This window comes from Chroicocephalus ridibundus, chromosome 17, assembly GCF_963924245.1.
Source record: "Chroicocephalus ridibundus chromosome 17, bChrRid1.1, whole genome shotgun sequence".
NCBI classification, from domain to species: Eukaryota; Metazoa; Chordata; class Aves; order Charadriiformes; family Laridae; genus Chroicocephalus; species Chroicocephalus ridibundus.
In genome coordinates, this window is record NC_086300.1 from 3,590,842 (window position 1) to 3,615,931 (window position 25,090).

At 64.5% G+C, this 25,090-nt stretch overlaps 3 protein-coding genes across 4 annotated transcripts; 1 reads left to right on the plus strand and 2 right to left on the minus strand.

Moving 5' to 3' along the window:
• Window positions 1-1,997: 1,997 nt before the first annotated feature.
• Window positions 1,998-6,284, minus strand: P3H4 (prolyl 3-hydroxylase family member 4 (inactive)). The gene is made up of 8 exons (XM_063354831.1): window positions 5,779-6,284; window positions 4,193-4,342; window positions 3,783-3,954; window positions 3,574-3,702; window positions 3,321-3,466; window positions 3,152-3,235; window positions 2,817-2,958; window positions 1,998-2,726 (listed from the first exon to the last, which is right to left on the minus strand). The coding sequence occupies exons 1-8, from the start codon at window positions 6,259-6,261 to the stop codon at window positions 2,713-2,715; spliced, it is 1,320 nt and encodes a 439-aa protein (XP_063210901.1). The 5' UTR covers window positions 6,262-6,284; the 3' UTR covers window positions 1,998-2,712.
• Window positions 6,285-8,282: 1,998 nt separating this feature from the next.
• Window positions 8,283-14,964, plus strand: FKBP10 (FKBP prolyl isomerase 10). Its single transcript, XM_063354816.1, has 10 exons — window positions 8,283-8,518; window positions 10,114-10,259; window positions 10,571-10,760; window positions 11,021-11,166; window positions 11,284-11,473; window positions 11,775-11,920; window positions 12,248-12,437; window positions 12,816-12,958; window positions 13,120-13,283; window positions 13,600-14,964. The coding sequence occupies exons 1-10, from the start codon at window positions 8,307-8,309 to the stop codon at window positions 13,783-13,785; spliced, it is 1,713 nt and encodes a 570-aa protein (XP_063210886.1). The 5' UTR covers window positions 8,283-8,306; the 3' UTR covers window positions 13,786-14,964.
• Window positions 14,965-16,813: 1,849 nt separating this feature from the next.
• Window positions 16,814-23,257, minus strand: NT5C3B (5'-nucleotidase, cytosolic IIIB). Of its 2 annotated transcripts, XM_063354848.1 has the most exons (9): window positions 23,166-23,257; window positions 22,811-22,909; window positions 21,291-21,360; window positions 20,768-20,814; window positions 20,193-20,278; window positions 19,938-20,027; window positions 18,748-18,910; window positions 17,691-17,891; window positions 16,814-17,373 (listed from the first exon to the last, which is right to left on the minus strand). In XM_063354848.1, exons 1-9 carry the CDS (start codon window positions 23,166-23,168, stop codon window positions 17,263-17,265), a joined length of 870 nt encoding a protein of 289 aa, XP_063210918.1. In that variant the 5' UTR covers window positions 23,169-23,257; the 3' UTR covers window positions 16,814-17,262. The 2 variants fall into 2 exon arrangements, with proteins under 2 accessions (XP_063210918.1, XP_063210916.1); XM_063354846.1 differs by lacking the exons at window positions 22,811-22,909; window positions 23,166-23,257 and having other exon boundaries at window positions 21,291-22,104.
• Window positions 23,258-25,090: the final 1,833 nt, after the last annotated feature.

Here is a 25,090-nt window from a genome sequence, read left to right on the forward strand (position 1 = left end):
AGGAAGGCCCAATGCCAGAGCACGTCCCAGCTCATGGTGGGGATCCCCAGACCTCCTGCTCCCCGGATTTGGGGATGGGGGTGAGGGGGACGCATCCTGCACCCCCCCACCATCACAGTCCTCGGCCACGTCTGGCTGCTGGCGCTGACTCAGTCGGGAAATCACAGCTCGGGAGGGAGGCGAGAGACGGAGCTTCGAACGCCCCTGCAAGGAAACGGGATTTCATGGCTGTGCGCAGAGCGGGGGATCCAAAGCACAGCGAGAGCCCTCCAGCACGAGGAGGAAAGTGGCACACGGCATGGCATGGCACAGCATGGCACGGCACAGCACAGGGCAGCCGATGACAGCCAAAAACCTCATTTATGTTCCTTCTTGGTCAAGGTCAGAGGAGTCAGGGAAGCGCATGGAGTTACGCCACGGAGTCCTGCAGGTTCCCCCTGGCATCCCACCCCCGTATCCCTGCTCATGCCCCTGCACCCCACCTCTGCACCCCCAGCACCTCCCAACAGCCCGGCTCTGCTGGCCCTGCAGGCTGCGGGGGCCAGTGGCCATGCTCACAGCCCTGGCCACTGCTGGGGTCACACCGCCACTCGCCGAGCGGCTGCTGCTGCCCGGTGCTGCCAGGAGCGTTGGACGCAGCCCGCATCTGCGGTGGGAGCAGGGAGGGGACCGGGGGGACCTGGCCCGGGGCTGCAAAGGGCTTGTCCCGGCTCTGGCAGAGAAGGCGCAGGGAGCCGTGTGCCCCAACGTGAGTTTGGGGCTGGCGAGGGGACGCCGTGCCCAGGCGCGAGTCAGAGCAGGGCGGAGGCCCCGTGGGCCCTGTGCCACCCGCGCCCGGCTTGTTGGGAAGATAAACAAGCCTTTGCCCCCCCAGGGCCGTGATGCCAGCGCGCTGGGCTGAGTGATTCCCGCTGATCCGGGCGCGAGTGCCGCCGGCCGCGCCCTGCCAGGCTCCCGAGGGTGGCTGTGACCCATCGGTGACAAACCCCATTCCTCCCAGGGGACAGGACAGCCCTGCCCCACGCAGGGGCACAACGGGCTGCCCCTGCCACCAGCGCTGCCCCCCCTTCAGCTCTGCCCCCAGCCCCGAGCCCTGCCCAGGGGTCGGGGGGCTCAGCCCCGTCCCCCAGCCCAGTGCCAGCCCCACGCAGGGAGGGCAGCGCTGGGAAAGCCCTGGTAACTGGGAGCTGTGGGGCAGGGCAGGGTGGGGTGCTGGCAGGCTCCCCACCGCCCCCTTCCTTCCCTTCCCTCCCCCGGGGTGAACGCGGTGATTCAGCCTCTTGGTTTCAGTCCTCGCAGCCAACTTCCACGGGAGCGGGAACACGACGGCGCGGCAGCGGGGCAGCCACACGCTGCCCGACACCCTGCGCCCAGGGCAGGCGCGGGCTTGTCGGCAGCAATGTCGGCCTCCACAACACCCTGGTGCTGGTGGGAGGGGGTCGTCCCACCCTGCCGCCCTGGACCAGCATCGCGGGACGCGGGCTGCACCCTCCAGACCAGCAGCAGGATGATGCACCCCCAAGGACCTGCGTCAGGGTGATGCACCCGCCCCAAAACAACCAGCAGGTGATGCACGTTACACCCCAAACACCCAAATCGGGGTGAGACATGCTGCCCCCCAGCCCCCCGCAGCCCCCCCATCCTACCTGGCAGCCTCCCCGGCACAACAGGTCACACATCCCCATGAGGGTCCCAGTGCGGTCGTGGCCCCCTCAGGGACCACCCAGCCCCACAAAAGCCTGGCTGCTCTCATGGCCCACAGGGTTCCCCAGCCCCACAAGCTCCCTGCAGCCCCTCGTGGGGTCTCCCTTACTTATGGGGGCGTCCAGCCCCCCAACCTGCCCTTCCCCATCCCACAGCAGGGTCTCTCTCAACCCAAGCATCTGGCTCCCACGGCAGCAGCACATCCCAGCCCCAGGGAGCCCCAAGGCGGAGGCAGCCATGAGAAGACTGGTCCGGATTTTATTAAAAGTTCATCACCAGTAAATACTAAAAAAAAAAAAAAAAAAAAAAAAAGCAACTGTGCAAGTCAGGAAGTATTAAATTAACGGAGCTTAAGGCTACAGAGGGCTGGTGTGGCGAAAATTCAAGGCACACGCAGGGCACGGGCAACGCAACCTCACCAGGCTGCAGCCACGCGGCAGCACGGGGACGCCAGCACACCGGGAGCCCCGTTTAGCACCGGGCCACGGGGTCCAAAGGGACCCGGGCTCTGGGGGCTGGCAGGTGGGCTGGGTGGCTGGAGGCACCTGGGGAGCCCCGAGGAGGGGCAGGACCAGCATCCATGTCCAGCTCCAGCAGCACCGAGCATTGCTCCCAGAGCAGGGGCAGCCCCCCGAGCCCCTCGAGACAACACGGGGGTCGGTCCTGGCACAGCGTCCCCAGGTCCTGGGGAGGAGCCGAGGGACGCAGTAAACCCCAGTGCTGCAGGGCACCACCACTGGCCAGGGCTCCTGGGGACATCGGGGACAGGGGTGGCCCGGGGGGAGCTCCTGGGCAGGCAGGGAGGTTGGGCGGCGCTGGTGCTGCCCCGAGAGGAGTCAGAGGGCGAAGGCAGCGCTGCCGCAGGGCACGGGGCAGGAGCAGCCCTTCCCCGTGAGCCCAAGGTTCCACACGGTGGCTGGCAGGAGCCCGAAGCCCGGTGTCCCCAGGATGGCATCGCAGGGCCACCGCCGTCCAGCTCTGCCGCGGCCGGGCGCCCCTTCGCCTGGCTCATCGCAGGGTCTCTGCAAACAAGGAGGGCTCGGTGGCACCGGGGCATGGGCAGCAGCCACCCCCGGCCCCGCGGCACGGCCCCCAGCCCTGGCATCAGGAACCTTGGTCGGCTTTGTCCCCCTTGGTCTTGGGCTCCTGCCACCACTCTGAGAAGAATCCCTCCTCGTAGTCGCCTTCGCCCTCGAACTCGCCGTCGGAGGGCAGGTCCCGCGCCTCCGGCCCCTCGCTGCCGTCCACCTCCATCTGCAGCACAGGACGGGCGGGAGGAGGCAGCGGGGCTCGGTGGCCCCGTCTGCAGCCTCTTCTCCAGGGCTGGTTGGGGGTCGGCCCCCCCGGCCCGAGGAAGGGCCCTGCCCCGAGGTACCCACAGCACCCACCCGCACCACCCCGCACCCCCAAAAGCACCCGCCGCACCCACGCCGGGGTCATCGCTTACCTCATCGTCAGCCTGCAGGTACTGCCTGGCGAACTCCAGCATCTTCTTCTGGGTGGCCGTCCGGTTGTGGTAGCGCACGGCTTCCTGCGCACGGGGAGGGAGCAGGGGCCACGTCAGCCCCTCCGCCACCGGTAGAGCCACGGGACAGGGGGGGCTGGGGGGTCCTCACCGGCCGAGGCTCGAAGTCCTCCTCCTGCAGGCGCCAGCGCTCGCGGTGGAAGCGGTAGTAGACCAGGTTCTGCTGCATCACGGCATCGCCCGGGTCAAAGAGCATGTAGCTGGAGACGCTCCGCACCGCATCCCGCACGTCATTCACTGCGGGCAGCAGTACGGGGTGACGCCGGGGGTGACACCCTGCCCAGGGGCACGCAGCACCCCGGGGTGCCCGGGGGCATGGTCCCCTGCTCCCCATCTGCACTCACACTTGTAGTAGGCGAACTGCAGGTAGTGGTACATGGTGGCCACAAACTTCTCCACGAAGTAGCCGCCCACATTGGGGGTGAGCTCGGTCTCGCAGTCCACCTTGCACTGCAGCACGCTCACAAAGTGGTCTGGGGACAAGAGTCAGGCGCTGTGCCCCTGACCCCTCTCCCCCAAAAGCCTGCTGGCCACCGGCCCCCCGCCCGGTCACCTGCGATGGCAGGGTAGAAGTCCTTGAACTCCTGCAGCTCGTAGGCGCCCTCGCAGCCGGCCAGGCAGTCCTCGTACGCCTTGTAGTACTCGGCCAGCGCCTGCTCCATGTCGGCCACGCTGCTCCGGAAATCCCCGTTGTTGTACAGCTTCACCGACCGCACGAATATCCGCTGCCGGGGATCAAGCGGGTGCCGCTCACCTCCCCGCCAGCAGCAACCCCCTGCCCTGCCCCCCGCCGAGGTGGCCCCGTCCCCAGCACGGGCCCCACAGAGATGCTTTTTGGGGGGCAGGAGGTGGGCGACCAGGGCTCAGCGAGGGAGAGCCGCTTCCCTCGGGGTTCGACAGGTTCAGGCACGCACCGAGCTCCCGGGAGCCCCTTCTCCCACCCCAGCCCCAGCCCCTCCTCACCTCGTAGGGCTGAGCCTCCAGGTCGACCAGGTATTCATCCACGTCCACCATCGTCTTGTAATAGTTCAGGTACTTCAAGGTCATCTCGTGCTTGGGGTTCTTCTGCAGGAAGGTGTGGGCAGCAGACACCGCTTTCTCGATCTTATTTGACTGGGGAGGGAGGAAGAGCCGGTGCAGGGGGCTGCTGGAGCCAACGCTGCGGGGGGCTCAGCACCCAGCGGGACCCTTGTGGGGGGAGAGCCCAGCGCCCACAGTGCCAGCCCCGAGCCCAATCATCATCTGGCAGCAATGGACAGACAGGATCTGGGACCACGGACAACACAGATAAATCCAGCCGACGCACGGTGGTCGCCCTTGCCCAGCCCCGCAAACCTCTCCCTCTGTGCCCGTGGCGGGAGCGGAGACAGCTCAGCCCCTCGCGGACCCCCCCGTCCAGCCAGGAGCGATCCATGTGGAACGGGTTTGATCCACACATCTGCTCTCCTCGGGCACCGCCACCAGCCCGGGCCAGCGGCCCCCGCTCCCCCCTGCTTTACGAGCTCTCAGGTTGCAGCTTCAGGGGAGCAAGATTGGGGGGGGGGGCAGGGGGAGTTGAACAAACTATGCATGGAATGGGTTTTGGCCAGAGTGAGCAAGAGGAAAAGGCATTAAGGATCCAGGCCAGGCTGTCCCTCGCCACTGCCAGGTGAGCGGGGCGGCAGCGCTAAGCACTAAAGCAGCACCCGCATGGGACGCCGGCCAGCAGCGATGCTGGGACCCGGAGCAGCACCGGTGCCTGGGGAGGGGAGGGGAGGGGGGGCGAGGGGGGCGTCCCCTGCCAGAGCAGCTCTGCCCAAAGGAGGGTCACCCGGGGGCGATCCCTTACGAAACCTCCCTCCACGTCTGCACCGGGAGCCCCAGCAAGGGATTGTCCCTGACGGGGCACCCAGACACGTGTCCCGCAGCAATCACGGTGGCACCGGACCCACCAGCTTGGACCCCTTAGCTGAGGCAGCCTCTGTGTCCCCCTCCCCAGGCAATGCTCTGCCTGCCCAGAGGGACCTTGCGGGACCAGGGCAACACGAGGTGGGGTGGGGGGACACAACCACAGGAACCTCCCAGTCCCCGGTGCACCCCTCACGTCCCGCCTGATGCATCCCAGATGATGCTGACGTGCCACGGCGCAGGGGCAGGATGGAGGAGCCTGGGGGGGGGATGCCAGATGGGGAGCGCAGGATGGGGGGCGTAGGATGGGAGGTGCAGGACGGGAAAACACACGACAACAGGGTGCAGGATAGAGGGGAGCAGGGCTCAGGGCGTGCAGAACAGGGGGTGCTGGCTGGCGGTGTAGGATGGGGATGCAGGATGGGGGTCACGGCAAGATGGGGGTGTCGAAGAGGAGGTACAGGACGAGGGGCGCAGGACGGAGGTGCAGGACGGGGGTGTGCCCGATGAGGGGGGGTGGGGGGGGCGGATGGAGAGGTGCAGGGTGGATGATGGAAGAGGAGGCGCAGCCCAGAGCGGTGCAGGAGAGAGGTACAGGCCACCCCCCCACCCCCAGCCGCAAGCCACGACGTTGCGCGGCATTTGCGCGTCGCCCGTCTCACCTTGAAGAGCGCGTAGTGCAGGTACTGGTAGGGCAGGCGGCGCTGGAAGTCGCGCAGCGTCTGCGCGGGGGGGTAGCGCAGCTGGAAGACGGGCAGGTCGCGCTTGCAGGCGCGCAGGCAGCCTGCGCGGCGCAGCAGCCGCCCGAAGAGCTGCATCTCCCGCTCCCACTCCCAGGCGGGGGGGTCCCCTCCCGCGGGGGGCTCCTCGGCGGGGCCCCCCTCCGCGGGCGCGGCGCAGCGGCGGTGGCAATGCGCCTCGCTGTCCCGCAGCAGGCGGTGGAGCCGCAGACTGGCCTCCAGCTCCCGGGCGCTCTCCGCCCACTGCGCGCCCGCGTACTGCGACAGCGCCCGCGCGTAGGCGCGCTGCAGCGGCTCCAGCGCGGCCGCGGGGAATCCGCGCACGCTGTACTCCTCGTACTGCGCCGCGCACGGCCCCGCCGCCAGCAGCAGCAGCCGCAGCAGCGCCAGCGCCGCGCCGCCCATCCCCGCCACCGCCGCCGCGCACTGCCCGCGCAGCGCCGCGCAGCGCTCCGCGCAGGGGGCGGGCGGCGGGGAAGGGGCGGTGCGCGGCGGTGCGCGCAGGGTCTTAGTGCGGCTCTGCGCGGCTGGCGCAGCGCCCCGCGGGGGGCGCGGGGCTGCGCCCTCCCCGCGGCGGGTCGTCGGTGCCCCACGCTGCGGGGAAGCACCCCGCACCCGCGCTCTCGGGGTGTGCCCCACACTGCGGGGAGTCACCCCGCACCCGCGCTCTCGGGGTGCCCCCCATGCTGCGGGGTGTCACCTCGTGCCCCACACTCTCGGGGTGCCCCCCACGCTGCGGGGAGTCACCTCGTGCCCCACACTCTCGGGGTGCCCCCCATGCTGCGGGGTGTCACCTCGTGCCCCACACTCTCGGGGTGCCCCCCATGCTGCGGGGAGTCACCTCGTGCCCCACACTCTCAGGTTGCCCCACACTGTGGGGAGTCGCCCCGCGCTCTCGGGAGGCACCCCACGCTGCGGGGAGTCACCCCGTGCCCTGCACTCTCAGGGTGCCCCCCACGCTGCGGGGAATCGCCCCTCATCCCGCGCTCTCAGGGTGCCCCACACTGCAAGGAGTCACCCTGCGCTCTCAGGGTAACCCCCACGCTGCGGGGAATTGCCCCTTATCCTGCGCTCTCAGGGTAACCCCCACGCTGCGGGCTCCAGAGGATGCGCTCAGGGCTGAGAGTGCGGAGCTGGGGGTGCTGGGTGCCGGGGCGCCCCCTGTGCTGGAGTCCCAGGGCCCGTGGCCGGACCCCCCAGCCCGGCCGTGCCCAGAGCTGGTTTCGCTGCCAGCTGGTGACAAGCCGCACGCCCTGCGCTGCGCCAGATCCCAGGGCCAAGGGCTGCACCGCGCCAGGCCTCGGCACGGCCACACTGGCCCCAGACCAAGCCCAGCGCTTTGTTGCCGGCTGGACAGTGGCGCTGGGGGATGTCCCAGTGCGGGGCAGGAGCCAGGACACTGCTGAGGTTTCGTCCAGCAGAGCAGAGGCCGCTAGCAGTGCCCAGCACCTCCCTGCAAGCGAGCAGCTCGACAGCACGCAGGCTGGGACGCCATCACCCCTAAGTAAACGCTCCCTTGCCCCAGAGTCAGGCCCTGACCCCACTGTGCCGTGGGGAGACCCCCGAGCCTCCCCCTCCGAGCCACTGGCGGTGCACTGGGGAGCTGCCGAGCACCTCGGGGCTGGGCTCAGGGGACCTCAGCGGTCACGCCATGCCTTGGAGAAGCCGGGTTTCAGTTTGGGTTTATGGACTGACACGTTGCCCTCCTGGGACTCGCCGAGGGCTCTTACTTGACGGGTTTGGGGCAGCGGGGGTGTGCGGGCAACGCGCACGTGCGCATTTAGTGCCGTTCCTATTTGTGTAAGGCTGTTAGAGGGGTAGTTTTGCATTTTTCATCGTTGGCATTCAGTAAAAAGCTCTGTCAGCAGCGGCAGACGTCATTAAAGCGGTTAATTCCTTGTATTCGCTCTGCCCGGCGGCTGGGGACCGAGCAGCAGCACCCGGAGCCGGGGGAAGCGACGGCAGCAGCGCTAGGACCCGGCGAGCGGGGCCGGGATGGGCCCTCGGGCCGCACAAACCGCCTTCCCAAAGCTCCCAAATCGCTCTCCCGGCGTCTTCCCCCGCAGAAGGCCTGCCCGGAAAAGGGGAAATTAAAAAAAAATAAATAAAAAAAAAAAAAAAATAAATAAATACCAAAAGCCCCCAGGCCCAGCCAACGCCCCGCCGCGCGGCCCCGGCTGCCCGCCCGCCCGCTCCGCCCCCCGGGGCACCCGGCCCGGCGATGCCGCGGGGCGACCCGGGCGTCCGCGGGGCCGGCGAGGCCCGGCCGGGCTCCACGTGTACAGAAATTCCAGCGGCGGCGGGGCCGGGCCCGGGCCGGGGGGGGCGGCCCCGGGAAGGGGCGGTGGGGGCGGCCCCGCCTCTCCGCCTCCCCCCCGGCCCCGTCCCGTCCCGCCCCGTCCCGTCCCGCCGCTCCGCTCCGCTCCGCTCCGCCGCAGGCTCCCAGCGCCATGGCCCCGGGCAGCACCATCCTCCTCCTCCTCCTCCTCCTCCTCCTCGGCGTCCCGGCGGCCCCGGCGCTGGGCGACCCCGGCCCCCTGGAAGACGTGGTGATAGACAGATACTATATCCCCAAAATCTGCCTGCGGGAGGTCCAGATGGGGGATTTCATTCGCTACCACTACAATGGCACCTTTAAAGATGGCAAAAAGTTTGACTCCAGGTATCGCCCTCGGCTCTTTCCCGACTGCATGCGGCCCCGGCCCTGTGCTGCGGGGGGGGTCCCTGCATGTCCCCCATCCCCAGCTCCCCCGTCGCCCCGCCGCATCCCCCGGGGCCAGCAGGCAGCAGGGCGAGGAGCGGGCAGCTGCCTGCTCGGGCCGGCCCCGGGCCCCCCAGCTTTGACCCCAAAGGGGGGCTTTTGGCAGGCGCTGGGGGAGGATGGGGAGCCCGGGGACCCCCGTACGCCTGTCGCCGAGCGTGTCCCCAAGCGCAGCCCCCCCCGGCCCGGGCTGCAGCCCCCCGCCTGGGCCAGGAGCCTGCAGAGCCCTCGGCTGCGGGGTGCCACGGGGGAGCCCGTCTTGGGCATGGGCAGGATTTGGCCCTCGCTGAGACACTGCACTCAGGAACATGTATCTGCATGCGCTGCACAGGCAGGGAAAACTCTTCCAGCACTTTGAAACGTGGCAGCGGCGAAGCCCGTTCATTACCTAAGAGGCTTCGCTTTCGCTGGTCTTGGATTTCCTCGGCCCGTGCGTCGATCCTGCTCCGCTCACGCCGGTGGTAAATCAGCGTGTACGTTGGTGCGGTCCCTGATTTGCAGCACCGTGAGCAGGGGAGAATCGGGGACGCAGCGAAAGAGCAGAAACAAACCGGGATGTGCTGGAGCTCAGCCCCAGCCCCACGACAGGAACAAAAACTTTCCAGACGGGCATTTTTTTTCAGAGCCCTGGAAAGCAAAGGGATTCTGCTCTGGTTAAATAAGTCTTGTCTTTCTTGCGAGCGTGAACTGGGGGGAGAAAGTACCTGAGGCGCGCGCTGCCGCCACTGCTGCTGCGCACCCCGGACACGATGGCAGCCCAGGGACATCCGCTGCTAAAATAAAACCTTGTCCCTGCAGCGTACTGCCGGGAAAAAGCATCAGCTGCACGTTACAGGGGATGAAGGATTTCAATTTATCTGAAAAGGCCCCAGTTCCTTCGTGGAGTGATTTAGAAATAAAAAACAGATTTGCAGTTTACAAACGAGGCCTGGGACGTCTTCTTTCCTCCTCGCTGCATAAAGCTCCAAATGTGCCATACGCGAAATGATTTGGAAGCAGCAGAAAGGCCGGGAGCTGCCGGCCTCCAGCCCGGGTCGCCGGGTGAAATCCGGGGAGGGCGTTGGTGGGTTTGGTCCCAACTGAAAGGGTCACCCAGAGGGCCCGATCCGCATTGCCCTGCGTCCGAGGGTGTGGGGCATGCAGGGTCAGGCCGGAGCCCTGACCAGTGCCATGGGACGCAGCTCCCCCCCGGGCAGCGCAGGATTGATCCCGTCAGGATCAATGTCTGTTTGCTGTGGGGGTGGGCTGGGGGCTCTGCCTGCAGCACCGGGACCCGCTGGCTGCAGTGGGTTCCCCACACCTCGGGGAGGGGGCAGCCCCGTCCCCCGGGTGGCAGCAGGCACCTGGGAGCCGCGCGCCGTCCCTCGGTGCTCATGGTTTGGCTCTGGATCAGCCCTGACCCCTCGGTGCTGGCACTGAGCACCCCCAGTGCCAGCGGCTTTGGGGGCTTCGCCCTTTGCCCGCGCGTCGCTGACGACTCTGTCCCTTCGCCCCAGCTACGACCGAGGGGCCACGGTGGCCGGCGTGGTGGGCGTCGGGCGGCTGATCACCGGCATGGACCGGGGGCTGCAGGGCATGTGCGTGAACGAGCGGCGTCACCTCATCGTTCCACCACACCTGGGCTACGGCAGCATCGGCGTGGGTAAGGGGCTGTGGGACGGCGGGGGGACGGAGGGAGCAAACCCCCCGGGGCCGGCGTCAGTGGGGACAGTGCTGCGGTGCCCAGCTGGCAGGGGCTGGTGAAGGGTGGCCAGGGCAAGTGGTGCCTAAACAGGGCTTCCCCGGGAACGAAGGGTCTTGCTGCTTTCCCGGGGGCTGGCACGCGTGGCCAGCAGCCCCAGGCAGCCATGGGCTCGGCAGGGGCTGGGGGGGGGTTAGGGGACAGCCCTTGGCTTGCCCGGGCTTGGCGCTGCTCCCCCCTAAGGTGCTCTGTCCCTGCTGCCGCCCCTTTAGCGGGGCTGATCCCCCCAGATGCCACCTTGTACTTCGACGTCGTCATGCTGGACATCTGGAACAAGAACGACAAGCTGCAGATCACCACCCTCTCCAAACCCGAGCACTGCAACCGCACGGTGGAGAACTCGGACTTTGTGCGGTACCACTACAACGGCACGCTGCTGGACGGCACCCCCTTCGACTCCAGGTACGGGGCACCGGGGCTGGGATGCACCCCCGCCTCGGGGCTGGGGGCACCCGGGATGGCGGGGACAGTGGCCTGGGGCAGGACGTGGGGGCCCACGCTGCACCCCAGTCAGAGCAGACCCCCTTGCGCTCTCCCTCCCTGCACGCCAGCAGGGCTGGTGCAGTTCCGTGACCCCCAAACCAGTGTCCCGCGTGGCACTGCCAGGCTAGGGGAGCTGGCGTGGCCCGCAGCCACCCCCCCACCTCGTTCCTCCCCACCAGCTACAGCAAAGACAGCACCTACGACACCTACGTGGGCACCGGCTGGCTGATCAAGGGCATGGACCAGGGGCTGCTGGGCATGTGTGCCGGGGAGAAGAGGAGCATCATCATCCCCCCGTTCCTCGCCTACGGGGAGAAGGGCTACGGTGAGTTGGGCGTCACCCCCTCGTGCCCGGTTCCCTCCCTCCCCGCTCTGCGCAGAGCCCCACGCTCTGTGTGTGCATCAGGACCCTCGTCCGGGCTCACCCGTGTCCCCTCCCCAGGGACCGTGATCCCACCGCAGGCCTCGCTGGTGTTCAGCGTGCTGCTGATTGACTTCCACAACCCCAAGGACGGTGTCTTCCTGGAGCACCTGGAGGTGCCGGAGTCCTGCAAGCGCAGGGCTGTGACCGGGGACTTTGTCCGCTACCACTACAACGGCACGCTGATGGACGGGACGCTCTTCGACTCCAGGTGTGGGGAGGAAAGCGGCCGAATGGGGAGATCCCCCCATGTCCTCTCCCGCCCCGCGCTCAGCAGCCGGCTGCAAGGGGGGGCTGGAGAATCGGGGGGAAAAGGCAAAGGAGAGGGTGGTAACAGGCATGAAATAGGCTAAAAAAGACAATACCCCTTTGCTGCATCCCTAGGAGCAAGGTTTGGCTCCTGGGGGAGCGGGGCAGAGGCTGGGAGAAGGGGTGCAGGTTGGGGTGCAGGGGTGGGGGTTGGTGGGCCAGGGTCTCCCGCATGACAGCGCCGGGGGCTTCTCTCGCCGCAGCTACTCCCGCAATCACACCTACAACACCTACATCGGGAAGGGCTACATCATCCCCGGCATGGACCAGGGCCTGCAAGGGGTCTGCGTGGGAGAGAGGCGGCGGGTGGTCGTCCCCCCGCACCTGGCCTATGGGGAGAACGGAGCAGGTAACGGGCAGCCCCGCGGGGTCCGGCGTGCCCGCGCGGTGCAGCCCCGGGCTATGGTATTCCCCGCTCCGGCCCTGCGCACCAGCACACCGCAGCGCTGGCATGAGGAAAGCGCTGGCCAGGCGGGGCCAGCTCCTCGCTCCAGGGGGCTACCACCAGCCCAGGGCTCTGGGTGCTGGGGAGGGGGTGTCTGGGCAGGGGAAAGGCTGATGCCAATGCATGCAGGGCTGGGAGGGACGGACACACCACGGGGCATGGGAAAAAGCAGGGAAAGGCTTTACCGGCCCCGCGGTGCTCTCAGCCGCTCTCCTCGTGCTCCTTTTCCAGGGAACAAAATTCCCGGCTCAGCCGTGCTCATCTTCGACGTCCACATCATCGACTTCCACAACCCCGCGGACCCGGTGGAGATCGAGACCGTGTACCGGCCCGAGGACTGCAATGTCACCACCCGCAACAGAGACTTCGTCCGCTACCACTACAACTGCTCCTTGCTGGACGGCACCAAGCTCTTCTCCTCGTGCGTGCTCGCTCGTGGGCTGCCCCCACAACACCTTGCCTTCGCAGGGCCAAACCCTGGCAGGCGCTGAGCCAGGCAGGGCTGGGGGGGGGCACGGGCACCAGAGCCGCGCTGGGAGCATCAGCCCTCTGGAACGGGCAGCACCGGAGCATCGGCCGGAGGGTGGAGGGTGTGGGGTTTGGGGTGTTCGAGTGGAGGGCGTGGGATTCAGGGCATGGCGGGATGGAGGACGCGGGGTTTTGGTGCATAGCGGGATGGAGGGCGCGGGATTTTGGGGCACAACGGGATGGAGGGCACGGGATTTCGGGGCAAGGCGGAGCTGCCCACTGGGTCCCAGGGGCTTTCTCAGCCGCCCCGTCTTCTCTGTGCCACCTGCAGCCACGACTACGAGAAGCCCCAGGAGGTGACTCTGGGGACCAACAAGGTGATCGAGGGCCTGAACAGTGGCCTTCTCAACATGTGCGCGGGGGAGAGGCGGGTGCTCATCATCCCCCCCCACCTGGGCCACGGGGAGAGCGGAGGTAGGGGAGCGGCGTGAGCAGGGCAAACGGGGGGTTCTGCCTCGCTGAGCCGCTGCTGGGCTCCTTCAAGCCCCCGCTGGGGGCTGGAGGCTTTTCCCCATCAGGGGCCAGCGTTTCGCCAGGCTCCCCCCGTGCCGCAGCACCTTCGCTTGCGTTTACAGCCCGGGGGGTGCCCGGCAGCGCCGTGCTGCGCTTCGAGGTGGAGCTGATCTCCATGGAGGAGGGGGTTCCTGAGGGCTACCTCTTCATCTGGCACGGGGACCCGCCGGCGAACCTCTACGAGCAAATGGACCTGAACAAGGACGGGGAGATCCCCGCCGACGAGGTGAGCGAGGGCCCCGAGTGCCGCCGGCCCCGGGCTTAGGGGGTGCAGGAGGAAACGGGGACACAGGGGACCCCCCCAGGGTACAGCACCCAAAGGGCACCGCTGTCCCTGGCACTCGGGAGCCTGAAGAGCTGTGCAGGAAAAACACGCCAGCCCAGAGCGTCGCTGCTGTGACGGGGCAGGGACACCGAGGGCAGCCCGTGCTCTTGTCCCTGCCCCGTCCCCCCCCTCCCCGGCTGCTGCCCCCGGTGCTCCCAGCCGTGCCCGGTGCCGGCTGCGTGGAGCAAAGCGGCATCTCTCCCCTCTCCCGCTGCAGTTCTCCACCTTCATCAAGACCCAGGTGGCGGAAGGGAAAGGCCGGCTCATGCCCAGCTCCGACCCGGAGAAAGTCATCGCTGACATGTTCCAGAACCAGGACCGCAACCAGGACGGGAAGATCACCTCCGAGGAGCTGAAGCTGAAGTCGGATGAGGACCAGGAGAAGATCCACGAGGAGCTCTGAGGATCAGACCTCACTTTCCCCCCCGGAGACAGGACTCGTCCCCGCTGCATCACAGCCGGCTTCCCCCCACCCCGGCTGCCCTGGGAACCTGCCCCTGCCCCTGCCCCTCCCCAGCCCTGCGGGGGGGGTCTAGTTTGGTTTGTTCCCCCCGCCCCTGCTATTATTTAACTGAGGTTTTCTTTTGATGTGTTCCTCCTGAGCAGGAAAACTCGCCACCCCCCAGCTAATAAACCCAGGCAAGAAGGTGGGAAACACCCACGTTCCTGGGAGTCTTGGTCCCCCCCAGGGACGGCAGCGCCTGCGTTTCCTCCTGCTGCCCGTGCCCTGCGGCTCCCCGGCCCTGCAGACGATACCTCTGCCGTGCAGCGGGACCGAGGGTGCCAGGGCGAGATCCTGGAGCCCTGCCCTGCCCCGCGCTGCTGCCAAAACCCCGCTTCGAGCCCCTGCTCTCGGCTCTCCCCGGAGGGGCCGGGGCAGCGGCGTCCCCTCCCCGAGCCCCTTCGTCCTCAGCCAGCGACTGCAGGTTCCGCTCCAGCCCCCTGGGGCAGGCAGGCAGGAGGGGGCTTCCCTCCACTTCTACCGCAGCATTTTGTAGCTTAGGGTTAGAGTTTGGGTTGGTTTTTTTTGTTTTTGTTTTTGTTTTTTTTTTATATACGCATATAAAATTCTTCAGAGAGGAGAAACAGAGAAGCCTTTCGTGCCGGTCCCTGCTGCTGGCCCAGCCTCTGCTCCCCGCTGCCGTCCTCCCCGCAATGACAGGCCGGAGGGGCCTCAGGTTCCCAGGGCGACAGCCCAGGTGCCCCACATGGATCCCCCATTCCAGAACGCCTGGGACCCCCGAGACAGTGGGGACGGGACCTGGCAAACCCCTTGTCAGCTGGGAGAAGGCAAAGAGAAAGCCTCTCCCACCCAGGCCCTCAGGGAGCAGCATCATCCCCATCCGCATCCTCCCCGCCAGCCCTCCGTCATCGAGAAAAATCAGCCCAATTTAATTTTGATGCCTAAATGCAGCTAACGAGCTGGGCGCTCTCAGGTTTGCCAGTTGTGACCAGCGCGGCTCCAACACCTCCCACCGGCTCTAAAAGCTTTTGCGCGGTGTGTCTTGCCGAAGGAGATAAAAGAAATGCAAGAACCGAACAGTGCGAAGGGTCAGAGCGAACCCCTCAAACGATGACTTACCTGGCACCAAATAAATCATTTCTACTGGTTTCCATGGAGTTTGCCTTTGTGTCAGGTTGCTTTGCCATGAAACATTCTTGCGTGTCCGGGCAGTGGCGTGGAGACAAGCCTGGCCCGTCCCTGGCAGCCGGTGCCCGGGGGGGATTTCAGGCTCCAGCGCCTGCTGGGTCGGCTGGGAGAGAGGGAACCCCAAACTCCGCTCCCGGGATCCTCCAGCAAAGGCGGACGGTGCTTCAGCTCCCACACGGAGCGCCCGGGGAGGGCTGGGGGGCTCCGGCAACAACGGGGACGAGCCAGGGCTGGGATGCGGAGATGCAGCTGCCAGCTCCGGGGAGGAGAACGGCTCCATCCGCAGCTCCGCGATGCTGGATACGAACCAGCCGGGGCCCAGCTTCAGCCAACGCTTTTATTTCAGCAAGAACAGAGCCTGCGCTCTCAGAAGCGCCTTCGCTCGTCTGTCACGCGGAGGGCAGCGGGGGCTTGACCTGCAGCAGCCCGCAGTCACCGGCCAGCGCCGCCCCGTCCGAAGGCGGCAGGGCAGAGCTGCCGACCCGTGCTGGGCCACATCGCGACAGTAACGGCCCCCCCAAGAGCCGTTATCGGAGCTCACCCTGCACCAGCGCAGGCTCCGGCCGCCATCACGGGACGTTGAATGCGGTTCCCCACGTAAGGATCTGAATTTGCCCCTGGCTGCATCAGGGCTGTCGTAGCTTCACTCCTTACGTTCCCGGAGGTAACACGGAAATAAGAACCCAGGTTTCAACCCAGCAGTTTAGGACGGAAACACGGTTAGCTAAACACAGGCTGAGAGAGCTGGGGGGTTCAGCCTGGAGAAGGCTCCGGGGAGACCTTGGAGCCCCTTCCAGTCCCTAAAGGGGCTCCAGGAAGGATGGGGAGGGACTCTGGAGCAGGGAGGGTAATGGTAGGACACGGGGTAACGACCTCAAACTGAAGGAGGGGAGATTTAGATTGGATACCAGGAGAAAATTCTTTACTGTGAGGGTGGGGAGGCGCTGGAACAGGTTGCCCAGGGAAGTTGTCGCTGCCCCATCCCTGGAGGTGTCCAAGGCCGGGCTGGATGAGGCTTGGAGCAGCCTGGGCTGGTGGGAGGTGTCCCTGCCCAGGGCAGGGGGGATGGGACTAGATGATCTTTAAGGTCCCTTCCAACCCGAACCATTCTGTGATTCTGCGAATATTCCTTAAAAACCAAAATGCTGCCATTGGCCTCTCCTTCCCCCGTCCGCACCCCGGGGCTGCAAACACGCGGCCCCGAGCCCCCAGCCCAGCCCTCGCCAGACAGACTCACCGCTCGCCTTGTGCGGCAGCCTCCGACGCGCTCCGTGGGCCTGCAGCGATCGCAGAATCACAGAATCATTTAGGTTGGAAAAGACCCTTGGGATCATCGAGTCCAACCATCAACTCCACTCTACCAAGTTCTCCCCTACACCATATCCCTTAACACCACATCTAAACGAGTCTTAAACACATCCAGGGATGGGGACTCCACTACCTCCCTGGGCAGCCCATTCCAGTGTCCGACCACTCTTTCCGTGAAGAATTTTTTCCTAATGTCCAGTCTAAACCTACCCTGCTGCAGCTTGAACCCATTCCCTCTTGTTCTATCCCGATGATGGGAAAAAGCCTTTTTTTTTTTTTTTTTTTTTCACAGCACGAGCACGAGGGAGCGCAGCGGGGGTGCGCGGGGGCCTGGGAGCTGCAGGGTTTCTGTGGGGGATGTGGGGCCGGGCGATGCTGCGCCTGGTGGGGCCACAGCAGCCCATCGGCAGGCGGCGACGGAGCTCAGCCCCGGCACTTTGAAGCCCACAGAAAACAGGACGAGAGAGAGAGAGACAGAGAGACTTGTTTTCTTAGACAGGAACATAGTAAAATTAAACAGCTTCCATCTAAAACGGGCCTGTCCTCAAGCCACGGCAAATGATCTCCATTTCTGCGCTCGGCCGCTGAAGCAAGCGCAGAACGTCTCCACCCGAAACATGAAACGGTTTGTTGTGGCCTCAGGCGGTGGTGGGGATGGAGTCCCAGCGGGACGGAGCAGAGCTGGGCAGAGGCGGGGTAAAGGGAATGGAGAGGCTTCCTCCGTCTCCCCGCTCCTGCTGCAGGGCTGACCGAAGGGGGGATGGCGAGGTCGGGATGTGCACGGCACACGAGAGACAGTGCCCAGCGCCAGGATGGAGCCCAGCAGGTACCAGAAGATCCGCTCCAGCTTCGTCGAGGGAAGGACACTCGCTGCCCAGGCGCCTTGCTGAGGGGCCGGAGCCGGGACGCTGCCTTCCCAGCTCACGTCTCTACGAGGATGTACCGGAGAATCCCGTTGACCACATCCAGCGTCTCGTCGCTCTCCAGGACAATGTCGTAAGCGCTCAGGTACTTCTCCCTCCGCTCTTCCACCTGCGGCGCGGCGGGGACGGGGTGGAGAGGAGAGGGCTGTAAGCACCAGCAGCCGAGAGCGAGGATGCCGCACCCACAGCCCTTGCATCTCTTGACGCTACCGAAAAGAGGGGTCAATAACCACCCCGACAACGCCCCAGGGGCACCGGGAGCTCAGCAGACACCCCCAGCTCCCTCCGCACCCCCCACGGGTGCTCATAGGAATTTCTTGCAGCCCCGAATCACTCGGGCAGCTGCCTGCCCCTCTCTGCTGCCCCTCAGGCTTCGCACCTGGGGAAGGCTGGCAGGGAAGCACGAAAACTGCTTCTCACACCCACCTTGTCGTTGAGAAAGCCGATCTTGAGGATGTTCTCCACATTGGGAACGCCGTCTGCCATCGTCAGATCACCCATGGAGTCCCCCAGCAAGATGATGCTCGTCCTAGCGCTCAGCTGCTGGAAATACTCCGTCCCCTGCAGGATGCTGTTGTTCTTGTTGTAGGTGTGGATGAGAGGTGCCTTGAAACGCGTGAGGATTCCCTGCGCGAACAGGACAGACAAGCTGATCCCGCAGCAATCCCTCCGCCGGGCCGCAGCCTCAGGATCTTTTCTGGAGCAGGCAAACAGGGGGGACGCTCACAGGGCACCAGGTCTCACCTCGGAGACACCCTGGAGGAGCCTGGAAACACCTGGAGACAGTCCCCAGGAGTCCCCTTGTTGCAGGGCAAGCCCTTCCCAAAGGTGAGAACAAACCCAAAGGATGGACATCCTGGAGACCGTGGTCGGGGCTCTGTGCTGCCCTGGAGCCGGCCAGGGGCCACGGAAAGCCACACTCGGGGGAGCCCCAGGGCAGAGCAGTGCCCTTGCAGAAGGCAGGACTGTCACGCTGTCCCATGCTCCCCCCGAGGACAGCCTGTCCCAACACACCACCCGTGGGAACAGAGGCCTTCATTGTAAGAGACGTGCAATTTTCTACTGCGCGCTGGGACTTTTCAGGCTTTAGCACATCAACAAAGGCCTTCCAAGCTGCTTTAAAGGACATCTGGCCTTCAGACCAGGAGAGACCTCTGTGGTTAACTCCATCTTTCCCCTGCACTGGGACGGAGCACGCAGCGCTGGACACAGAGACGGCAGCGCCCTTCTGCCACTGAAAAGCGCGTTTGGAAGGCGAGGAGTCAGTCCCCAAGATCGCCAGCAGATGCTCAGCTGTTCCTGCATGCTGCCTGCCCACCTTGCCCACGGCTGAGCCAGCTGCCGGTGTGGGCAGGGCAACCTCTAGTGTCGAAATGGGCAGCTTTTAACCTAGCGGTTTCTCAAACGGATCGCAGCCCTCAATTCCAGGCGAACAACTCTCCTCTCCGCAAGCTCAGCGCACGTACAGGATGCAGAAACTCACCTTATCGTCGAAGTCCATGTAGTTGGACACCACGTTGACATTTGAGTAGAAGACGTTGGCCTGACGGATAATCTCTTCAAGGACGTCACCGACGCCAGCGGAGAAGATGAACAGGGGGATGTTGTGCTTATGCAGCTGATCAAATAATTCATTGAATCCATCCCTGGGGCAGAAGCATCCGTTACACAGTATTGCATTACCGCCTCCCAGCTTGCCGCCGCTCTCAGCCCAGCTACGAGGCTCCTATTTCCACCCGGGACTTCCCAAACCGAAACGCAGGCGTGAGCTCTGCAAAAAAGCGCGAGGTTTTTGCGGCCCCAGAATTTCTGCGGCCCCAGCGTTTCTGTGGCGATCACTGTGCGTGCACGGGGCGGGCGGCAGAACCCCAGACCCTCCTAGCGGGGAGCTGGCACAGGACCACGCAGCGCAGGAGGAATTTGCCCAGTATCTCCCGAACGCATCCAGCTTCTCACCGGGGCGCAAGGCGCAGGGTGCCCGCGCCCACGAGAGCGGGTGCTGCCAGCCCCCTCAGAAACCATCCGTTAGAAACCTGCGGCAGGTCGGACTGGCTGTGAGGACGATCGGACACACGTGAAACAGTCTCAGTCCGCCAGGACGCGATTTCCACGCAGAAGGAGAACCTGGGCTCGTGAAAACCCAGACAGAAGGCACCATCTCCTCTCTGAGACTGGCAGCTCACCCAAACCAAGGCTCCCTGAGCCAGTTTTGGGACTGGCGCTGCCAAGGCCAGCGCTTTAACAGCAAGTTTTAGCGTAACAGTTTTGTGCTGTGGGTGGAATTTGATGCTGAGCCAAGGGCCTGGATAAGGCCCAGCAGTTCCAGTGAGTGGCGAGAAGATCTCTTCTGGAAGGGGGGAGCTGCTCGCTGTCCCCTTGCCCTCCCGAGGGGCAGCCGAGGGCTCTGCCCAGCACCCGTCCCCTCGGCTGCTCCCGGCCAAGCCTGGAGGGAGGCGGCAGCGGTTTCTGAGCAGGAAGGAGTCAGCCATGCAGGGAGCGAGCTCGGGCTGCGGTTGCGGCGCTGACTTTCAGCTCTTTCACAATTAGAGCTCGGCCCCAGGAAGGAAGGGAGATTTGCGTCTGCCGTGCCGTGGAGGCTGTGCGCGCAGCAGGGTGAAAGCAAGGAGACCTGCTCGCTCGGTGGCAGGAGAGAAAGGGCCCCTGAGCCCGTACCTCAGCATCACGTCCGACTCCCTGACGATCTGGGCTATGTCACCCCTCTGGATCTTCTGCTGTGACAGCAGCTCATGGGCCCTGGTCCACCTAGGGAAAGGCAGCAGGGTGAGCTTCCCGGGCAGCAGGAAAAGAACAACTGCAACTTCCCGGCATCGACGCCAAGCCTAGAGAGAGTTCAAGCCTTGTGCCTCATAGCCCTCGGGGCAAGAAGTTGCCAGGACAAGGCCAAGCTCATCACAGACAAGCACTCACCACTCCACCATGAGGGGACGTTTCTCTTCCAGGGTCCGGTTGGGATCGATCTCAATGGGATAGTAATAGTGCAACAGATCTCTCAGCTGGAGCGTCGTGCAGGTGGAAAAAGAACAGAGTGAACATCACGTCTAAAGAGACTGTAAACAACAAGAAAAAGCATTTCTAAATTCCTCCAGAGCATCACGCCTCCTAATGAAAAGCCCAACCAAAACCGTTTCACTGAAGTCACTGCACTCCGAGCAAATCCGGAGAGCTCGGAGGAAGCGTTAACCCCCCGGCAGCCTGGCTGGCTCTCATGTGCTTCAGATACTGCAGGTACAGACACACCCCCCCCCCTTCCGCCCCTTATCAGACGGAAGATGCCCACAGCTGGGCATGCAAATCACATTTCCCTTTTTAACTTCTCCTTCCACCGACACTGGCTGAAAGGCAGCCCGGACACTCGCCCCGCTCTCTGTCCCGGCAGGAAGGCACAGCCTGGAGAGCTGTCACACGAGCCAGTCCGACCTCCTGAGGATGGGTGACAGGGACAAAACACAGAGCTAAGCAGTGCCTTACAAAATGGCACCTACCTTCTTCTTGCCGTCCTCGCTGATAAGACGACTGTTATCAAGGATATCTGTAAAGACGATAGAACGCCAGTGTTGTAACCCAGAAACATAAAAAGGCTTTCGAAAAGGGCAGCTATCCTGCATCTGCAGCGCCAGCTCTGCCCGAAAACCAGACGCGTGGGGCACACCGACCCGAGCACAGCCTCGCCGCGGGGTCTCGCCGCAGCAGCCCCCACCGCGAACCCGCTGCATGCGCTGTCGGGAGGGAGAGAGCAGCGCAGGGCTGGCACGCTGCGGGGTGACGGTGTTCGAGGAGAAGCAGCAAGAGCAGGAGATGGCTTCTGCAGCGGCCTGCGGGGTGCCCGGGGGCCGGCAGCCGCGGCTGCAAGTGGCCAAGGCCCGGAGCTGCACCGAGAGCAAACAGGACGAAGCGGCTGGGCTTGGCCCAGGAGGGAGGCGGAGGGTAAGAGGAGCCGTGGAGACAGAACACAAACACGGAAGACAAACAGAATCAGCAACAGTAAAAACAACGGCTTCGACTCACTGTGCGAAGTGGGGCAGCGTCTGCCGTTGCACCCAAACCTGCTCAGCGTCATGTCGAAGTCAGAAATGACCTGGAAGGCGAGAGAAGACCAAATCTGCGTGTGACCCAGCGTGCTCGGCCTTTGCCGTAGCTTTCCAAGGGTGCTGCTGCCTCCGGGGTGCTCCCCCCTGTGCAGCAGGTCTCCCGCGGGGGTGCAGACCCACAGCGGGGCACAGCGGCGGTGAACCCCGACGCTGCCACCAGCCCTGAACCAGCTGCCTTCATCCGGGACGGCCAGCACCCCTCCCACCCCAGCACTCTTATCAGCACCAAATGGCTTAATCCTGCTGACGTGTTGCCGTGGGTGGAGGGGGTTGTTTGGGGATTGGCTCATATTTATAGTTTGCATAACAGGGAAGAAAAAGGCCCATCCAGGGAGAGCCACCAGCCTGGGCCTCAACCAGAAAAATAGCCCGGTCCTCCCTCTCGTCTCAGTCTTGCAGAATCATAGAATAGTTTGGGCTGGAAAGGACCTTTAAAGGCCATCCAGTCCAAAACCCTACCATGGGCAGGGACATCCAACCAGACCAGGTCGCTCAGAGCCCCGTCCAACCTGGCCTGGGATGTTTCCAGGGATGGGGCATCTCCCACCTCCCTGGGCAACCTGGGCCAGGGGCTCACCACCCTCAGCGTAAAACATTTCTTCCTTAGGTCTAGTCTAAATCTTCCCTCTTTTAGTTTAAAGCCATTACCCCTTGTCCCATCACAACAGGCCCTGCTAAAAAGTCCCTCCCCAGCTTTCCTGGAGCCCCTTTAGGGACTGGAAGGGGCTCCAAGGTCTCCCCGGAGCCTTCTCTTCCCCAGGCTGAACCCCCCCAGCTCTCTCAGCCTGTCCCCACAGCAGAGGGGCTCCAGCCCTCCCAGCATCTCCGGGGCCTCCTCTGGCCCCGCTCCAACAGCTCCGTGTCCTTCTGCTGTTGGTGCCCCAGAGCTGGAGGCAGCACTGCAGGGGGGTCTCCCCAGAGCGGAGCAGAGGGGCAGAATCCCCCCCCTCGCCCTGCTGCCCACGCTGCTGGGGATGCAGCCCAGGGTGCGCGGGGCTTTCTGGGCTGTGAGCACACATTGCTGGCCTGGCTCATGTTGCTGTACTTGGCCTTGTTGAACTTCATGAGGTTGGCATGGGCCCACCTCTCCAGCCTGTCCAGGTCCCTCTGGATGGCATCCCTCCCCTCCAGGCGCCGATAGCAACACACAGCTTGGTGTTGTTGCCAAACTTGCCAAGGGTGCACTCACTCCCACTGTCCATGACACCAACAAAGATGTTAAACAGCACCAGTCCCAGCACCAACCCCTGAGGGACCCCACTCATCACTGGTCTCCACTTGGACATTGAGCCCTTGACCACAACTCTTTGAGTATGACTATGCAGCCAGCTCCTTATCCACCGAGAGGTCCATCCATCAGATCCATGCCTCTCCAACCCAGAGACACCAACGGGTGGGTTAGTGCCAAATACTCTGTACAAATGCTTTGCACGGTACCTGCAGTTTGTTCATCCCCTGCTCCTTGATGGCCCGGATTATCCCCATCACACGCTCCGGCTGCTCCATGCGCACCGTGGCTTTCTCCAGCTCAGGCACCTGCAGGCAGAGCCCCCCCCCGCCCCCGTTCGGTGCCGCCCGCGGGATTCTCGGCACCTCCTGGGGGACCGATGCCCTCCGGCCCCCGGTGGCTTCTCCAGCTCCCCCGCGAGGGCCACGCTCCCCCGCCCGGCTCCCTCGGGGCCAGTCGTACCCCAGTCTATGCCCCCACCGCCCGCTGCTCCCCACCACAGGCTCCCGGCTCCCGCACCAGCCCGGCGCCCGGTCCCGGTCCCGGTCCCGGTCCCGCGCTCACCATCGCGCCCGCTCCGCTCCGCTCCGCGCCGGGAAGGGCCTGTCCGCGCCGGGGCCGCGCAGCCGCGGGGAGGAGCCAGGGAGGGGGCGGTGCCAGGACCGGAGGGGGACCGGGGGGTGCCAGGGGTGCCCGGAGCCGAGGGGTGCCAGGGGATGCCCGGGGCCGGAGCGGAGCTGCCGGTGGTGCCCGGGACCCCTCGGTGCGCTCCGTCCGGGGCTGCGCCTCCGCCCCGCGCCCCAAGCGGCTGCCGGTACCGGCGCTGGCGGTTGCGTTTCCCCCGCAACACGCTCCGAGCCAGGAAGGCGAAAGAGAAAGGAGAGAGAAAGAGGTTGAAAAAAAAAAAACCCACAAAGGTACCTGGCAAGGGCTGTCTTTTTCCTGTCGCGCCTTCCCCAGCGTCGCCGCAAAACTCGTTTCACATAAAACAACTCCACACCGACGGGAAGATGAAAAAGTCCCAAGTGTTTTCCAGGCCACGCTGAGATTTCACAGAGGGGCTCGGTGGCACCCGCGCTACTGCCAGCCACGAGGAAGTGGAGAGGAAAAGCGGGTGGCCATGAGCGAAGGCAGCGAGGAGTCAGCACTGGGCTCCCTGTGCCCCCGCTCTCCCCTCCTTGGCCCCAGCCGGTGCCTCCCAGCCCTCCGAATTTGCAGCGGGTCCGGCAGGGACAGAGTATTGGTGGCTCAGCACGGCCACCAGTGGGACCTGCTCCAAGGGCACTTCGGCAGCCGTCGGTGCCGGCATTCGGGGAGCTTTACACCCGGGCTAAATAACATGAAACAGCTGCAGGGGGACAACAAGGCTGGGTTTGCTCAGAGCAGCCACCGCCAGGGTGGAGGCGCAGGGGCCAGCGGGCTCTGGGCTGTGGTGAAACGAAGGCTGAGGGCAGCCACGGAGCGAGGGGGCCGGGAGGACCAGGACCCCACCTTCTTTAGGAAGAATTTCTTTGCACTGAGGGTGGTGAGACACTGGCCCAGGTTGCCCAGAGAGGTGGTGGAGGCCCCATCCCTGGAGACATTCAAGGTCAGGCCGGATGAGGCTCTGAGCATGGAATCACTGTTCCATGTGATTCCAAATCAAAACCATTCTGTTTGAGCTGGAAGGGACCTTAAAGATCATCTAGTTCCAACCCCCCTGCCCTGGGGAGGGATACTTCCCACTAGATCAGGTTGCTCAGAGCCCCATCCAGCCTGGCCTTAAAAACTTCCAGCCATGGGGCTTCCACCACCTCTCTGGGCAACCTGTTCCAGTGTCTCACCACCCTCATGGTGAAGAACTTCTTACTAATGTCCAATCTGAATCGACCCTTCTCTAGTTTTAATCCATTCCCTCTAGTCCTACCATTACCCGACATCCTAAAAAGTCCCTCATCAGCTTTCTTGTAGCCCCCTTAAGATACTGGTACGCCACAATAAGGTCTCCTCTTTTCCTTAAGGAGCCTTTTTTTCTCCAGACTGAACAACCCCAACTCCCTCAGTCTGTCTTCATAGGAGAGGTGCTCCAGTCCTTTGATCATCCTTGTGGCCCTTCTCTGGACAGGCTCCAGCACGTCCGTATCTCTCTTTTAGTAGGGGCTCCAGAACTGGACGCAGTACTCCAGGTGGGGTCTCACGAGAGTGGAGCAGAGAGGGAGAATCACCTCTCTCGACCTGCTGGCCACACTTTTCTTGATGCAGCCCAGGACACGATTGGCTTTCTGGGCTGCAAATGTGCACTGACGGCTCATGTTGAGCCTCTTGTCTACCAGCACCCCCAAGTCCTTTTCTTCAGGGCTGCTCTCAAGCCAGTCACTGCCCGGCCTATATCAGTGCTTGAGATTGCCCCGACCCAGATGGAGGACCCTGCACTTGGTCTTGTTGAACTCCATGAGGTTGGCATGGGCCCACCTCTCCAGCCTGTCAAGGTCCCTCTGGATGGCATCCCT